Raw genomic sequence first — 18,783 nt, 5'->3', positions numbered from 1 at the left:
CATCAGACACTGTCATCCTTCCCATCTCCCAGCAGCGTGCCTCTGCTGCTTGCAGCAAACAGGCCCTGATAGAACCTCTGTGAGCTGGGGGAGGTGGGACAGGGGCTCGGAAGAACATCAACTACATGAGTTTCCAGGGACTTTTGGGTCTACACGTCCAGCAGACTCATTACTGGGCTTTCTCCCATAGAAACTCCATCTCTGTACTGAGGGCAGGAATAAACAGAAAATCTTCACACTCGCGCTCTCCAAGCAGACTCAGCACAACTGTGATAGTGCATCAATCCACGTGAGCTCTCTGCAGGCTGCTCATCCCCAGGGAAGCGGTTTGGTTCTCCATCCCACAGCAGGACACAACACAGCTTGCAGCTGCAAACCCCACTGCAGCCTCGCACTTGTGCTTGGTCACTCAGTCTCAGGCAAATTAGAGCAAATCTGACCCACACTGCAAGAACACTGCACCCCATTGTCACCTGTGAAGGAATTTGGGTTTTTCTGGCCCACACACGCTTGTTTGCTTCTTTCTCAACCCCTTGTCCTTGCTCAGAGGGGTCGCACAGAGCAAAACCAGCCTCCAGAGCTGGGCAGGGGTTGCAACAGCAGCTATTTAAAAAGAAGTTCTCTCTGAAATACCTTCCCCGCATGGGTGAGGGCCCAGAAGCGCCATTCCTGCAGCACACAGACTGGACAGAGGGGGAAAAAACTGCTTCCAGAATTTACTTTAGATAGAAGGAATCAAAGCTGAACCCTTGAGGACTTATGCTTTGACACTACAGTAGGGAAATAAATACAACACAACTACCTTTGGGTCCTTGACTGTGCCTGGGGCCAGGTAGATGCTGTCACTTTTCCAGCACCCACCCAGCCCCATGCACAAACAGCTCCAGTGTTATTACCAAAAGGGCTGTAATTGGAATGGGAAGAACAGCATAAAAATTAATTTTTTTGTCAAAAGTATTCCAAAACATGAATTCCTCCCTGCACGTCACAGGAATTTGAACATGTTACTCCCGGGGTGGAGGAGCCAGAAAGCATCCTTCTTGCCTGATAAGGAATCTCTTCATTTGCATAACTTAAAAGACAACTTCAGTGAGAAAAAAGAACAAGTTTTACCATGTGATCATCCTTATCCACACATTTACATTGTTTAAAACTCTGAAATCCTTGGCTGTCAGTCAAGCACATACATTTTGTGGCTAAATACCAAGAACTCCATACCAGATTTCTGTGAGTAATAATTCACAGGGCTGTTTAACACCCGGGATTTTCTCCAACCAGCTGCCACGTACCTGCTCGTACCCTCCCTTGCAGATGCCAGGCAAAGCAGCCCCTGTGCTACCTTGACTTGCAATTCAACAGCTGGGAAGAGGCTGCCTGATTCATCATCAGAGCATCCCAAACAGTCCCACTAAATCCTCATCAGCATCTTCACCACCTCCCCCCCAGCCCAGGTACCTGGCACTGCTCCAGCTTTACTAAACCACTTGAACTCCTGGCCTCACAATTCAGAACCATTAACTACAAACTGAACAGCCACCCCTTGTTACAGGGATGCCCAGGTAATTCCTCACGCATTACATCAGTACCCACATAAGCATTGGTTACATAAATTGACTTCTTTCATGAGCTGATGAGGATTTTTGGCTGCTCCACTTCGGAACAGAAAGGCTACTGTGCTGATTTGCTTTTCATGGTATCGCTGCCCAGAAACAGCCCTGCACGACTCAGGGCAAAATGCGACCCAGCAAACCCAAGGACAAAACTCCTGTTAACTTCAGGAGGGACAGGATGTAGTCAAGAAAAGCATTAGAGAATGGGGTGCGAAGAAGAAAGATCTGCCCAAGAGTACCTAGAGCCCTTGGTAAAGGACAGAGTAGACATGTCTAGAAAAAAGAAATGTTAGTACAGCCTGAGAGCAAGGGCAACCTCACAGCTAGCACCAGGGCTGCAGGGGACAGGAGGGGTGCAGCCCCACCACACTCAAGAAGCTGCAACATCCCCTTCCCAGCAGTTTTCCCAGTGCGGGCTTGGAGCCTGCCTCTCCAGGAAGGATGCAGCTCAATCCTCCGTACTCCCAGCTGGCAGACCACAGCTTCAGAAAACCTCTTGAGCTCACTTCCCCCTCATGCACAGGCAGGCACATCTGGACAGTACTGCCAAGGACATTCCAGCTGTGTGCATCAACAGGAACAGCATCCATTATGCCACAACATCTCCTGTCCAGTGCCAGAGGTCCTCTGGGTGCTCAGTTGTCTTCTCAAGGGATGGTTTTAGCAAGGCACAACTCTAAGACAATTTTATGGTAGCTTTTATTTGAGGCATGACCCGATTTGAAGTAACATATCTTCCCTAATAACCCGGGCTGCAGCACAACCCCAAGAGATATTCATCCTCAAAGGAGCTGGGAAGGCTGCCTTCAGAAGAGATCAGAAAATACGCACTAATATGTAAGCAAGAACAGGACAAGCTACATTGCCAAGCTGGTCAGCTCTGGACCACAGACTTGCTCCATGCACTTGCCTGGATGCTGACTGCCTTCCAGGGTGAGAACAGGTTAATCGCAAAAAATAATACTGATTTTAGTGCATGAGTACTCGTTCACATGAACATCCATCACTATAGAAAATCCAGATGTGATTTTATCAAGCCTGCCATTATTTTGGTTTGCGTTGCTGGATCCTTTGCTACTATTGGAAAACAAAACAGCTTTTCTATTCAAGGTGACTGCTGTTTGGAGCCAGCTTCTCACCATGCCATTGTTTTACTGCTGTTGCCCTCCAGACACTGCCTATCTCAGCCTTCCAAGAATTCTGTGACAGAGCAGCTGCAGAGCTGCCCCGAGTCCTGCCGTTCTTTACCAACCAGCAGACCCATCTATTGAGCTGCACCCCCAGCCCTGCTTCCCACAGGACTCAGACCAGCCCAGAGAAACTGGAGCATCCCCCAAAGAGAAAACAAACACTCTTCCAGTTTCCCAGGAGCTGTCAAGCAATCGTGCCAGATACACTAGGAAACAATGCGGTTCCTTTCTGCCAACACAGCCACGCTGCTTGCACTGCAGATCTTTCTGCTGCCTTAAAAACTTCACTTCTCCAGAGGTCCCAATGCCGCTGACACCCCTGGCTCCCCCACAGCTCAGTGCAGCCCCCAGCGAGTGAAGCCACAGCAGATGCACTTCTCACCAGCCGGCACAGCCCTGCAGTCAGGGAGAAGTGCTCTGGGTGCTGCTTTCCATTACAGCTTTTTTTTGAAAACACTCCTTCCAAATCCCGCCATGCAGCCAGCTAAGAGAAAAAACGTCAAACCCAGTGTGACGTTCCTAATGACAGACTGTGCTAACCATAGACGTGCCAATCTATTTGCAGTCCAGCCACACAGTCACGCCTGGCTGTGGCCAAAGTTTGTGTCACAGCAGAAATCCCACTAACTTCAGTCGTTTCCTCTCAAGTACCAGCATGGGAAAGCTTTACGCACTAATTGTTTATTCTACCTACAAATGGTCAGTCCTCCTGGCTCTTTACTTGTTTCTGGTGTATCCAAATGTCTTAGTTAAGCAAATTTGATAAATAGGATGATCAGTGTCTCCTCCCAAAGTCAATTAGCTCTCTGCATCACCAACCCCTCTGAAACCCGGATGGGCCACATGGTCCTCAGGACACTCTGACAGACCACACAGTAACTCTCCACCCATTTTTTCCCCTATTCTGACTTTCTACTGAACTTTCTAGTCAAAGGGCACTTACTGACCATGGTCTGAAAACAATAAACAATCTTGTTCCATATCACAGTAACACACAATGCCAAGGGTTCATGGAGAAAGGGCACGGGACAGAAGCAGCCCAGAGGGCTGAAAGCCCTTGGCTGCCAGATTCATGCCCATGTGCCCAGCTGCAGGGAGCCTCCTTTGGTAAAACAGAATTAACATCAGATTTTGTGTCTTCACAAAAGACCTACAATAAACAAGCTCATTATTTCAAATATATTTCAGACAAATACTCTTACTTCAAAAAAAAAAAAAACCACCTCCTTGTGTTGATTTGCATACTGTATTTTGTTGAAGGCAGCATACAGAGAGGATCCTGCTTGAAGAGCATCCTTCTGACCAAGGGAGAAGATGCTAATCCACATCTCTGCACTTGGGGCTTTCCTGGAGCTCAGTCCAATAGCAGAGTCCAGGGCGGTAACCTGCAGCTATTCCGAACAGCAGTTGCTGGACACAGACCCAAACCAACAAAATCCCTGTTACTGCCCCAGGACACTGTTCCGTCATCAGCAACAGGTCGCCCCCACTCTCTGGGAAGCAGGTCCTGGAGCAGGGATCCGCTCATCCTGAGGAGGTAGCACAGGACACACTTCCAGTGATGACTAATGGCTGAGCAGAGTCCTCTGGATCCAACAGGTCATTCGGGAAACAGGAGATAAATCCAAGAGCCATGTCACCGAGAGCTTGCTTTGGGTCAAACTAAAAATAGACCTAATAAAGCATTACCGGAGTTGCTTTCCTTACTGTAGAAAAAATAAACTATTCAGTTTTTCCTATCAAGAGAGGCCACCCCACAAACTTCTCCAGGCATGGCCGAGGTGTGGCTGCTCTCAGGGGAGCCACCTAACCAACCCAACAGCACGATCTCCTCCCTGAGATGAGCCACCCCACACCAAACGGTTCCACACTGTCACCAGCTCCTGTCCACTCCCATCTTGCAGAAGCCTGAACATTTATTTTTGTCTGACTACAAGGCATGAGAGCTTTTCAAATCTGTATACATGAAGACTTCAAGGCCTGACAAAACTAATACAATTCTCTCGCCTAGCAAAGCCCAAGCCACCTCATCCACAAACACCACACCACTGCAAGGCTGCAGGTCATCACCAGCAACACCTGCTTTAGAGAATCTCCTCTGAGCATCCTGCAAGGTGTCCCAGTTAAAACTATCCATGTTTAGAAATGTAGTTGGGCAAACCCAACCTGAAGCCACAGACCCTCCTGCTGCCAAAAAGTCTTCCACACAGCGGCTTCCAGACCACCATGAGATTGTGAAGGAACATTTCTGCATCTCAGACAAGCTAAACAGACAGATCACCCCTAACCCCGCACGAAGGCACATGCTTGCACCTCTATCCACTCCTCTGGTGACAGAGAGGAGCTGTACCAGTTTGACACAACCCCTGCCCTGTGCCTGTGCAAGCAGTCACCTCTCAGGAAAGAAGATGCACTTTCACAGAGATACCACTAACATAGCAGCTACCACCACCAAAATCCAAGCACCACAACCATGGGGACCAGGCTGACATCAGCAGAAGTCTGTGCACACACTGTGTGTGTGCCTGTCATGGAAGAGGTGTACTCAAGGGTCTGATCTCAGCCAAACAGATGCCAATCGATACCACTGGCTAAAATGGGGTGTAAAAGTGGGAATTCAGCCTATAAGTTCATGCAGTAGAAGTCCTCATACACAAGAAGAAAATGCTGCCATGCTGCAGGTGAAAGTTGTTTTCAGCAAAACTTTAATATAAGCCCTGACAAAGCTGCTCTGCTCCCAAACCACCTCAGCAGGTGGTAGCTCACCATAGCTTCTGTCACAACACAAGGACTTCCACCTCTTCCAAAGAGCTCCAACAGCCTGTGGACAGCCAGCAGGGGAACCCTTGTCCTGCCCTGGGTACAGCCCTGTCTGGGTAGAAAACCATCCAGTCCCCCTAAAACTGCTCCTAACGGAAAGCAAAACAACCATTCTCCTTGGCTCTGGGAAATTCTACTTGCATTAAGTTTTCTTTCTCTCTTTCTTTCCTAATGCTGAAGCTGAGCTCAGGGGATTCTGCTTCAGCCAGGCAGTTCAGATACCACTGTCTGATGAACCATGAGGAACCAACAAAGCTTTAATCCATTTACAGCAGCACAGTCAGAAGCTATGTGTTTTCCAAGAGAAGTATAAACAGTAAATGATAACTCTTTATAGCAGGAAATGCCTTTTTAATCTGAAGTGGGAAACTGTATACACGTATTTAAATCTATTACAGATAACATTTGTTTTTTGTAAGCCTTATAAGGAGCACTCATTTTGACTGGATAATGCGATTTGTGTTAGAAACCCTTAGCTACAGAATTTCAATTAAAAAAAGCCATAACACAACACCACAACAAAAACATACACACCGAAAACAAGCCTTGGTTTTGCTTTGAAATAGTCTAATAAAGTGGATTTGGTAGGACCTCCAAATGTATATTCACTGAACAAATGTTTAAGAAAATGATAGATGGATGTTAATGAAGTTAGATGCTTTGCCCAAAGGCGATTTCAATCCTTGTGCTACTCTTGCTTGAGTTAATAAAACCTCCATTGGGTTGAAGGATCTGACTCAGCTCACAGTCTGCATGAGCCTTGCAAGGTGCAAATGATGATCCACACATACAGATGAGCTGAAGCCTTTTTTTTTTTTAATCAGTGATCTTCAACAAACAATTCTGCTTTATTTTTAAAAATGCAGAACAGTTACACAGAGCATGGGGACGCACCAAGGACTGAGCCTAAGGTCACATCTGCACCAGGGTCAGCTGCCAGCAGATGGGCCAAGCAAAGCTGACACAAGTGCATATCAAACAGAAGAGGGCCTACCTGTTCACTGAGAGCAGGAGCTGGTCCATGCAAGCTTTGATCTTGTTTTGTGCTTCTAGGTGTGTCATGTTATCTGTGCTCTCTCCATTAATTGCCAGAATAATATCTCCTGGGCACAGGTCTGCCATGGCTGCTTTACTGCCAGGGTTAATCTATGCAGCGGGAGGAAAAAAAAAAATAGGTTACTTAAAAGAACATTTGGTTTTAAACAAAGTCCAATTTCTTGCAATGAGCAACAGATAAAGGGAATAGTTATTTCTGAAGAAGACACGTGTTTTACCTACACCAACAGCATCTACCAGAGGCTGGATTTCAGAGCCAGGGCTCTCAGGTCACCCCAGTTCTCCAAGGACCATCCTCTAAACCAACCCTCATTTAAAGAAGAGATTTCTGTTAACCCCAGTCAGTGAGTGATTTCTTGCTTGAAATAATGCAATACCCTCTTTCCAGAGAGATACTTTACACTCCTTTGGCTTGCAGGCCTTAAATCATACTTTGAGAGTCAATCGCTAACTACGTAATTAAAAGATGAACACAGTTACCCTAATTGCTTCCTGCAGAGAGGTTACATTTGACATCAGTTTTTCCTGACCGTTATTCAAATGACTTGTCTCTTTCTAACCCTGCATGGAATATCACACAGCTCATTAAGCCTCCACAACTCTTTCCTTCTGGTTTTGTAGGAATGCCAGAACCTTATAAAAATCATAACTTCTTTCCTGAGGAACTAATGACAGGTCCAGGTACCATTTGTGGTCAGCCATTAAGACCAATCCTGCAGGCCATAAAAGTGTTTCTTGAGAAATTACCATTTTATTTCCCTCAGTCCAAATGTGGTTTTAATATTTGCAATAATATAAAATGATGCAAGGCACAGACAGGACAGGTAAACGTGTCTGTTTAAACTCTTAATAGCTACATGCTTGCCCTCTAATTTCCTCTTCAGTCATTCAGAGCATCCGCTAGCGCTCCACTAACCAACCACATGGTTTATCAAGTGAGAAAGTATAGCAGGTATGACTTTTGATTATTCATATATCACTGCATGTGTGATGGGGCTTTGATTCTGTTCAACCTTGACTCAAACAGGTGTAATGCCCTATCTCAGGTGGTGGGTCTCTGCTTCATCACACCCTGCCTGAAAGATTCAGGCAGCATCTTCACCACTGCATCCTCCATCTCTGCAGGACAGAGCTTACCTGGGTGCATGGTGGCAACCAGCTGCTAACAACACAGGTATGGTTTTTCAGTTTGAGATCAAGTGGCCGTCACCAGCTTCACAGTGCCCAAAAACCCATGACCACCAGGGGCCATCATTAAACAGGCAGCCTTTTAGAAAGGGAGGCATATAAACACCCCGTTTCAATCTTGTTTTCTCTAGTTTTGTTTTCATGGGAAAATTGAATAGGATTTAGGAAATGGGAGAGGTGCCTGAGGACTGGAGGAAAGCAAATGTTACTCCAGTCTTCAAAAAGGGCAAGAAGGAGGACCCAGGTAATTATAGACCAGTCAGCCTCACCTCCATCCCTGGAAAGGCGATGGAACAACTTATCCTTGGTGCCATCTCAAGGCATATCAAGAATAAGAGGGTCATTAGGGGCAGTCAGCATGGCTTCACCAAGGGGAAGTTGTGCTTGACCAACCTCATAGCCTTTTATGAGAACATAACCAGGTGGACAGATGATGGCAAAGCCATGGATCTTGATTTCAGTAAAGCATTTAACAATCTCCCACAGCATCCTTACAGCTAAACTGAGGAAGTGTGGACTGGACAGTTGGGTAGTGAGGTGGACTGTGATCTGGCTGAAGGAAAGAAGCCAGAGAGTCCTGGTCAATGGGGCAGTGTCTAGTTGGGGGCCTGTATCTAGTGGAGCCCCTCAAGGGTCCATACTGAGACCAGTACATTTCAATATATTAACTGATGACTTGGACAAGGGAATAGAGTGTACTATTAGCAAGTCTGCTGGTGACACCAAGCTGGGAGGAGTGGCTGACATGCCAGAGGCTGTGCTGCCATCCAGAGACCTGGACAGGCTGGAGGGTTGGGCAGGGAAAAATTTAATGAAATATAACAAGGGAAAGTGTAGAGTCTTGTATCTGGGCAGGAACAACCCCAGGTTCCAGTATAAGTTGGGGAATGACCTATTAGAGAGCAGCGTAGGGGAAAGGGACATGGGGGTCCTGGGGGACAGCAGGATGGCCATGAGCCAGCACTGGGCCCTTGTGGCCAGGAAGGCCAATGGTACCTGGGGTGTATTAGAAGGGGGTGGTCAGTAGGTCAGAGAGGTTGTCCTGCCCCTCTACTCTGCCCTGGGGAGACCACACCTGGAATATTGTGCCCAGTTCTGGGCCCTTCAGTTCCAGAAGGACAGGGAACTGCTGGAGAGAGTCCAGTACAGGGCAACAAAGATGATGAAAGGAGTGGAGTATCTCCCTTATGAGGAAAGGCTGAGGGAGCTGGGGCTCTTGAGCTTGGAGGAGACTGAGGGATGAGCTTATTAATGTTTATAAATACGTAAAGGGTCAGGAGAATGGAGCCAGGCTCTTCTTGGTGACAACCAATAAAAGGACAAGGAGCAATGGGTACAAACTAGAACACAGGAGATTCCACTTAAATATGAGAAGCAACTTCTTCACAGGGTGACTGGACCAGGCTGCCCAGGGAGGTTGTGGAGTCTCCTTCTCTGGAGACATTTAAAACCGCCTGGACACCTTCCTGTGTAACCTCATCTGGGTGTTCCTGCTCTGGCAGGGGGATCGGACTGGATGAGCTTTTGAGGCCCCTTCCAATCCCTGACATTCTGTGATTATCACCCTTTGTGGATCACACTGGGACTGGTCCCAAGACCAAGGCTGGTAACAGTCAGCAAGAGGTAGATGGCATTTGGCACAACACAGACCTGCTGCACCAGTCCATGCATGACTACAGCCACTGAAACTTGAATCAGAAGGTGTTTGAGTAGCTCCAAACCACTTTTTACATTTAAGTAGAACTGGCAGCCTGAATTAAGGCTTTTGTTGCATTGTCAGAGTAGATCAGCATTTGCCATTTGCTCTGCAATAATGTCAGGCAGGCTATTCTGTTCTGAAAAACCTGCCGAGCCAACTCCTTCCCCACTCGCAGGCCCCCCTATGACTCAGCTCAGAGCAAACAACAGGAGGTATTTCTGAACACACATTAGCTGTAAAGCTCTGACATGGGACACTGCAACCCAGGGTAGGTTTATTTTTTCCCTGGCATGCTTTTGTCCTGCTGAGTGTTTTGAACCTGTGTAAGAAGACATGGCATTCACAGAGCACCAGGGTCCTTCTACAGCCACAGAAGCTGTCAGACCCACGAGAAAGTTGAGCAGAAGCTTCACCAGCACCTCCAAGGAAGCACCTCCATGTGCTTGCCTGCTGTTATCCACTTCCCTCAGTGTCCACCCCACAGGCTTTTGGACTAACAGACCCTTCCTTTGACCCAGGACAGCTGTGTTTTGTTCTTGTCTGTTCAATGCTGCCTAGGTGTCCAATGGACTTTCCTCTCTGCACTGATCTTAACCAGATTGTAGCTTCCTTGGAGAATAAGCTGTTCATAAACGGGGCTCTTAGCTGTTTCCTATTTTTAGATTCTGGTTTATTTCAAATTATTTTGGCAGTATTTTCACATTAGCATTTTATGCTAGCCATGGAGATGACTGAGGACTTGAAATGGAGCTGCACTCCAAGAACTCATTAGTTTGAGATACAGCATTGGTGTCACAGCAGCTTGGGAATCAGTACTGTAATCTGTCAGGTCCAAAGTTTGTATTTAAGTGAAAAATGTTTAAAATACTTCAAACCAAATTCTCCTAACTCACAGCTGTGCAAAGCCATTGACACCAAACATGCCACAGAAAGTTCTGCAAGCCTGGTTACACATAAGGGTTGCATGTGGATTCCCATGCTAGGGCCCTACCTGCTTTGCCCCATGCAGATCCACGCAGGATCTCCATAAGGAAAAGGATGCAATTTTAAATATATTTTTGTAAAAGTTTCTACTTGGAGTGACACAGCTGAGAAAGATGACCCTCTACTGTTACACAGAAACAAACAAACAGAGGAGGAAGGAGCAGGAGGGATCTGGCTGTCTTGTTTGGGCAGCACCCACACCCAGCAGCAATCAGCTCAACCCAAAATGTTCCTTATCCAGCCTCTTCCCTGCAAACACCTGAGCATCCACTATTGTAAACACAGGGGTTTTTTGTTCAAGTGATAAACCTTGGTTTTGTGTATCAGTCTGTCCTCCAGGGCTATGGCCTTAAGTGGTGTAACTACAGCTGTGTGCATTGCCCATGGGTGTAAGGTCTCTCCCAGGCATTAAAGCCCGGCAGCGCACAGAGGTTTAGGGATGGGGTTTTTACTGGGGCACTCATCCATATTCCCCTCCAGAGGGGGCTCAGGTCTGTCACGAGCAGCAGTAACTGCAGCATGCATGACCTGAACAAAGCATGCGTGAATTTGAGAATAACCTGATACATTACCAGTTAAAAAAACAGCACAAAGAAAACCTGCACCCTGTCACCAGAGCCTGGTGTTCTTGAAAGGGTCCTCCAAAGGAAGAGAGGTTTGACAATAGGATAGGCTTAAGAAAAGCAGTGATAAGATTTGGTTTGGTTTTGAATTTCTCCACCAGTGCTATGAACAAACCATTTAAAAAAAAAAAATCAAGGCTGAATGAACACAGATGAAGACAAGACCAATGGATATGTAACCTGGGGTGGTGTGAGCCGTCTCCCCAGGACAGGCTGTCTCTCCCCACCACACGCTGCCTTTCTGTGGGCAATGCCGAGTGCCCTAAAGCAGAGTCCCAGCTCACGTGCTGGGACTGAACGTGGGACTGTCCCACAGTGCCTGCTGCACCCCACAGCACCATGCCTTGTCTTGCCCATGCTGGGCACCTGCCAGGATTTGGGCTGTTTGTCTCCTTTTGCTCCAGTGATAGCTCAAGCAGGGCAATTACTTGCCAGCAAGGGGCCAGCCCAGGTCCTCACACCCTGCTAATCCCAGGGCTGCAGGGCCCTACACCAGTGCTGGGATTTCAGGGCTGGAACAAGGTGCTGGTGCCAAATAATGCAGGGGTGGTCCAAGTCCTGATGTTGCTGGCATTTCATGGGTTTTATTCCCTGCAAGGCCACATGTCTCCCAAAGGGCTCTGCTTGTCAACCTCTATGCACCTGCAGAGCAATCCAGTATGGCACCAAGAGCCAAACCCACAGCAAACACCACAGGCTTAAAGAAACAAATATTTGTATTCAGGCTCCACAAAGGTTTTTCTTTTTCAGCTGAAAAAGAATCCTGCCTCCTTTGGAAGCTGTGAGCTCCCAAAACCACAACTTTATACAGCAGCAACCCAGTGCTGATGGGAACTCCCAACCGCCAGCTTACACTGCTCGTTAATGGTTCCACTGCACTTGCAGGTATTGTCCCACCAACACAAAGCCAGAGCCAACTGATGGAGACTTGGTGTGAAGTTGCACAAGACAGCCTAGTCAGCCCCACAGCTTGCCCACGAGAAGGTAGAGGACCTTCCCCCTGCACCTTCCTGCTCCCGGGTGCCAGCCAGCCTGCCTCCCTCCCTGGTGCTTAGCAGGCTAAACAGCACAGCCTGGGATGCAATCCAGTAGAGCTGAACGGTTTCCCAAGAGCAAATCAAAACAACTCAGTAACAGGTTCAGTGTATTAGACCCATCATCTGGGACCAGGGCAGGGATGGAGTTAGCTGGTGGTGAGCTGTTTGTGAGATGATGAAGCAGATCCCACACAGCACTATACGTGGAATACCCACTACCCATCACCTAATCCCTGCTGCATCTTCAGCAGGAAGGAACTGAGCACAAAATACATACAGGACTGGTCAGTGTGCTGGGGAGGTCACTGGCACTCATGTTTTCACAGCTGCTTCTATACCCATAGAAGCACATTTGTGTGTTCTCTGCCCAAAGTGATGGTGCACGCACAGCACAGTGTCTGCTCTGGGAATGCAGCATAAATGCATGTCATTTTTAGTGCTCTTCCAAAATTAAACAAAGCTGAGAGAGCACAATGTTCTGCATTTCACCACTCCACAAAAATAAGCAGCTGTTTCTTCACTTCTCTCAAAAAAACCCCACAGATGCATAAGAATATTTAAAGAGAAAATACTAAAAGAAACACAAAACACACACAGCTAACAATACTGTAATAGCAGGGCACACAGAGGTTTGCAGAGCGTGTGCCCCCAGTAAGGAGCTCCAGCTCTCGGGAGCACAGCAAGCAGCACAGTGTGCCTCCTGCAGGGATTCACTCCAGTAGGAAGCCAGAAGCTATGCTTTTATCCCCTTTCCTAAGCAGCATATTATTCTTCCTAATCCCCCATGGACAAGTTTCCTTTGTGACACCTTCGTACATCCTCCACATAGCACTGTGCTTCAAAAAATCCTAGAGGTCCAATATTAGTGCCTGTCTCAATCCTTTTATGTTACTCCAGCAGGAAAAGGAGAATCTTTAAAGAAAGAGACCCCAGTAAACAGCCCTTCCCTCACTGTCCTCTGTCCCTGCAGGAGGTTCAGTCACAGTGCTGTGAGCATCACCCCCACACTGAGGATAACACTGAGAAACACAACCCACAGGCTGCAGCTCCGGACCAACGCCCCACACATTAGTATCTCTGTTCACCAAGTCATCAAACAGTGAACTTTATCTGCACAATTACACATTTTTTTTAATGAGTTTTTTCAATTATTTTCCTAACCACTTTCCCCCAAGATCACCACCCACTTCTCTCCCCTCCTCCAGCCCCAAGCAACCCCCTCCCCAGCCAAGTGGATGCTCTAATGCTATGGAACAGACTGGAAAAAAACCCTGAAGCCAGCAGCAACTATCTTATCTGGCCACTGGAGCCTCATTAGGATTTACACTAAGTGCTAGCATCTGACATCAGGCCAATAAAATAAACCACATTAAGGCTACTGTTGCACTAAGCCAGTTGGTGTTGGAAGCTGCGCATTCTAATTTAGTAAGTAAGATAATTCACACCGAGAGGAGTTTACTCTTGAAACACACATCATGTTATACTTTCCCCCCTGGAGATCAAGCACAGACATGAGACAGTCAGTGCAGAGCAAGTGTTAGGGGCAAAGTCCCCCATGTGTCACTGTGTGTGTCCTGCTGCCCACATGGGGTGACCCTGCACGCCTCTGTTCAGAAGCAGCTTTGCTCCAGCCTTCTCCAGAGTTGGACAAACACCACACAATGAACCAATCAACGTCAATTTGTTATATGAACCTTTCCCCCCGCAAAAGCCTGGCCGTATAATACCCCATGTCAAGACAAAAGGATGACAGAGCTGGGCACACTGTTCCTCCTCGCTGTCCACACAGGTCTCAGCACAACCACTGGAGAGAAGAACTTTGTATTTATTCTCCTTTTTCCTTAAAGTACCTACTGAGGCAAATCACACATAAAGGCAGTTTTCTCTCACCCAGATCTCTTTCTCTTTTACTCTTGAGCAAAAAAGCACTACCGCAAGAAAACACAACATATCCTATCAATTAATAAAGCCATCTTCCCAGAATTTAGTGGGTTAAAACACTCAATACCACACAAGCTTACATGGACCACACACCACTCTTCTCTTAAATCAATGGTAGTTTGTTACAGGCAGGTCTGGGGAACTTTTCTGTTCTGCAAGCATGATCAAAAGGGCCTAATGAAAGCCTTCAAGAGGCTTTCAAGATAGTGTGACAAAATTCTCAGCTCTTACACAAAGCAAGCCTGTTCTAGTATCAGGAAGCATACTAGAAGGCAGCAGATGATCTTACAGTAGCAATATATTTTAAAACAGGAAGAACCAGGAGCTAAATGACTAACTAATGAAGATAAATTCCCCAAATCCTTTCAGCATTCTTTCCAGGGATTCTCTTCAGCTTTTCAAAGCATCATGCCTTGAAGTGACGTACATTCCTCACCAATCCATTTGCATCTCTCTAATTGCTTATATAAAAGTCCAGTGTATCAAGACATTTAGGTATTCTGCACAGCCAATAAATAAAGAGCACTGTTTATGTAACATGACTTTATTAACTGCTGAAGAAAACAAGATAAAATTTAAGAGCATAAAAGGGAAAGAACCAGAGTATGAGTGTTACAAGACACTTAAGTCTTTTTGAATCCAAGTACTGATGGATCTAGATCCAAATTTAGAATCAGATTCTTAGTGGAGATCCTAATCCAGCTTAAAGGCTGAGGTCTCTGTACAAAGAAAAGGCTGAGAAGCAATGAAATGAGATGAGTTTTAAAGCAACCAACCACATAACCTGAGGGAAAACCTTAAAGAGCTGATTGAGAAAGGCACAGGTCATTCAGACACTCACTTCCAGCCTGGCCTGGGATGTCTCCAGGGATGGGGCACCCACCTCCTCTCTGGGCAACCTGGGCCAGTGTTTCACCACCCTAAATGTAAACAATTTATTCCTCATGTCTAACCTGAATCGCCCCTCCTTGAGTTTAAAGCCATCACCCCTTGTCCTGCCATAACAGGCCCTTCTAAAAAGTCTGTCCCCACCTTTCTTATTGGCCCCTTTTAAGTACTGAAAGGCCAAAATAAGGTCTCCCCGGAGCCTTCTCTTCTCCAGGCTGAAAAACCCAAACTCACTCAGCCTGTCCTCACAGCAGAGCTGTTCCAGCCCTCAGATTATCTTGGTGGGTCCTCTGGACTATCTCCAACAGGTCCATTTCTGTCCCGTGCTGAAGGCTCCAGAGTTAGCTGCAGGACTCCAGGTGGGGTCTCACTACTACTCTTAGCCACCACCTCCACTACTACTCTTCAATCTGCTTCATACTCACTCTGCTATGTTTGGGAGCAAGGCCATGGTGGGACAGCCTGCCCACAGGACACCAGCTAAGCCCTGATTTAAGTGCACTTGGAGCATCACCATGGTCCTCCAAGACACTGCACCGTTGCATGTCACCCAGCAAACTGGATTCAGCAGCAGAGGAAGCTATTACAATCATAATTGGTTCATCCCCATTAGAGGTTTAATGCCCAGATCTCCCTTCCAAGACACCAACAGCCAGAAACCGGTCATTCCAAACCCTTGTGTGTAGGAACCCCTGGGTGCTTGGCAGAAGACATACACAGGAGCTGCTCAGAGCTCTCCCTTTCACATCACCAGCTTTCTCAGCCAGAAAGGTGGGTTGATACTTACTTTCCCATCAAAACAAAAGTATCAACTGAGGAATGTCTCAAGAGAAGAAAATTCACCAATTCATTCATTCATTTGGTGAGCAAACCTGAAGCATCATTCTTGTGAAGGCATTAATCTCATACAGACTGCAGGGATTTGTGCCTTTGCAAACACTGGATATTTTGCAGGGTTTAGTCTTTTGTACCAGAAGCTTTACATTTGCTAAAGGCTTTTGGGAAACGTTTGTGGCTTACAGTGAAGGACAGCATCCAGACCCAGTGTACTGTGACCTCCCAGCCGGGCCTCTGCTCCACACTGCCCAGTATTGCACAGTCCTGGGTTTAACTGTTCAAGTTACTCTTCTAGTTCTGCATTGCCCATGTGTGACAATTAAGAACCATTACCTTCAATAATCTTCTTTAACCTGATATATTTTGCTTTCTGGTGCTTGCACTGTAAAATGTCATTCGCACATAATTGCCTATCAGTCCACACAACATGTAAAACTACTTAGGGTTTAACGGGTGTGAATCTGAGTTGCTCTGGTTGACAAGAAAGATTGAGTGTGGTAAGGGCTTCAAGGCATCTTTATGATGTTTGGAAAATTCACTGGCTGAAATGCTCTTGCACAGCATTTTTTTAATAGAGCTCAGTTCTCTGTGGTAAGAAAGTGGGGTTTATTTTAGGTCACTGCTGGCTGTAAAAGCTACATGAATGCCACACTCTGGCTTAATATCTTTGCAATTGCTCCAAGTAACCCAACAAATCCTGGTTTTGCTTGAAATTTTGTCAAAGTCCTGAAGTAGAAACCAAACATAACCTTACCTTCCAGGGCCTGGGCAAGTGTGGTGTTAACAGCTGCATACAAATCCATGGTGTTAACAAGCTCGGGGTATCAGGTTTGCTTCAGTACACATCTACCAGTGCTGCACCAACAACAAATCAAGCAGAGTGTCTCCTGTGAACATGTTTGTTTTAGCTATTTTATCAGCATTACCAGATCTTGAGAGATCTACTGTTTTCTTTCACACTCTAACACCTGTGGTCACAGACGACTTCAAAAATAAAAACATTTTCACTAAGTGTTTGGGTATCTAAGAACCATGAGCTCAGAAATCAAACAGCAAACTCAGTTAGAAACACTATATTTAAGGACTTGTGCCTTCCAGGATTTACCATGTGACTCCTGCAGACTTGTCATATGCATTTTTCCCCAAGCTACAAAAATAAATTGTAATAGTCTGCACTAATTCCACACAATCCATAATGGCATATTTGTATTAAAATTAAAGCAGCAAACTAGCCCCAGCAGGAACCAGGATTATCATCATCTATTGTGATATACAGCAACAATAAGTTTAAGAAACTTCTGCTGGGCTGTATCAAAAGCAGCAGGTTGAGGGATGGATGGGACTTTGAATAACCTGGTCTGGTGGAAGGTGTCCCTGCCCATGGCAGAGGGGTTGGAATCAGATGATCTTTAAGGTCCCTTCCAACCCAAACCATACTATCATACTATGAAAAAAAACCCACACAAAACCAAAACCAACCAAAACCACACAAAACATCAACTCCACATATTTCCCCTTGTATGCTTCCTATACTAACAGGGCCATTTTAGTAAGTCTGATGTCTAAATTCACTCTTTTTTATCCCTGTATCAAGTGGGATACAACCATGCACTTTTCCAAAGTGACTCTGAATACCTGCCTGAACAGGCAATCTTTCAATCTTCAAGAGGTTAGAAAACTGACATCATCATTAAAAAAAAAAAGCACCACAAACATGACACAAAAACTCAACCCAAACTCCAAATCCCACAGCTACACTGAGCCCATTCTCCTTTGTTCAACCTGGCAGAAGCCCCAAGTGCTTTCAAGGGTGTGCTGGGTTTATTTTGCTAAACTCGCCCCAAGGTCAGACCTTGCATGAATGGACCTACATGAATCATTCTTTCCGCCTGCATTCCCACTCTGGATTATCAGTGTGCTTGATGATGGTAATTAGCATTAAGCTTTAATTCCAGCATATTCTACCATTACTGTCTCCTGAACCAGCACAGGCATTTATTCTTCTCTTTCAGTTATTAAATAAAGCCTCAGTGATAGAATATCTTCAGAAGCAAACATATTTGTTACATACTTTAGTTAGTTCTTATCTGTAGTTCAGATTAATTGTTAAGTACTACTACAGCTTCAGATGTAACCACCCAGATTTCTCATTCCAGACCTTACAAGCAGCAATCATTGGAAGAATGATGAGAACAAAAAAGAATGACAAGCAAAACTATTTCCTTCCACTTAAAATAATCATCCCACTTGAACTGTTATGTATAACAAACATTAATATGCAACCAACTGAGAAACTGCTAGCATCACATAGTTCTATACAGGCAATAAAAACATGAAAGATCAGCAGAAATCAGCTGAGGTCCTAGTTTTAGGATTTATCAACACAGAGCAACTCCTTTGGTCTATTTGGGTGCTCTGAACAGAAAGTGCATCAATTTGATTTAATAAACAATCAAATACAAGTTACACACAAAACCAGAAAAAAACTTTAAGGAAAGCAAATTAAAAAACCCCGTTCCCTTTGCTGACACCTCTGGTTCTTACCTTCTCCACAAATACACACAGAGTAACTGAAGCCCAGCTCTGTAGAGCATTTTGTGCTCTGCCACCCCAAGCACACACGAACCAGCCTCCCAGGCCACCCCAGAAATCATCACCCCAAGCGGGTTCCCTCTGCATTCAAGTGGGATCACAGCAATACAATCCGGCATTCACTGGCTGCCCTGACGGAGTCAAACACAACAACTTCTACTGGAATTCCTCCCTCAGCAGAATTCCTTCTTGAGTATCCTAACCTTTAACAGGACACATATTTGCTCAAATACAAAAGCTACTTAGGCTTAAAAGTCAACCTTAACTCAAACAATACCTGGATAATGGATTGCAGACCAATTATTTCTCACCCTTCTT

General features: G+C 45.9%; 1 protein-coding gene across 1 annotated transcript in view; it reads right to left on the bottom strand.

The window, feature by feature from the left end:
- The window catches only part of PDLIM4 (PDZ and LIM domain 4), a 50,539-nt gene that overhangs the window by 27,386 nt on the left and 4,370 nt on the right, over positions 1-18,783 (bottom strand). Inside the window, exon 2 of the mRNA XM_005503502.3 lies at positions 6,615-6,766. Within this exon, the coding sequence (XP_005503559.2) occupies positions 6,615-6,766 (152 nt within the window). The remainder of the gene's footprint in view (positions 1-6,614; positions 6,767-18,783) is intronic.

The sequence above is a fragment of the Columba livia genome, chromosome 14, assembly GCF_036013475.1.
Source record: "Columba livia isolate bColLiv1 breed racing homer chromosome 14, bColLiv1.pat.W.v2, whole genome shotgun sequence".
NCBI lineage: Eukaryota > Metazoa > Chordata > Aves > Columbiformes > Columbidae > Columba > Columba livia.
The sequence above is the reverse complement of the archived record's forward strand: the minus strand, read 5'-3'. Positions and strand labels throughout refer to the sequence as shown.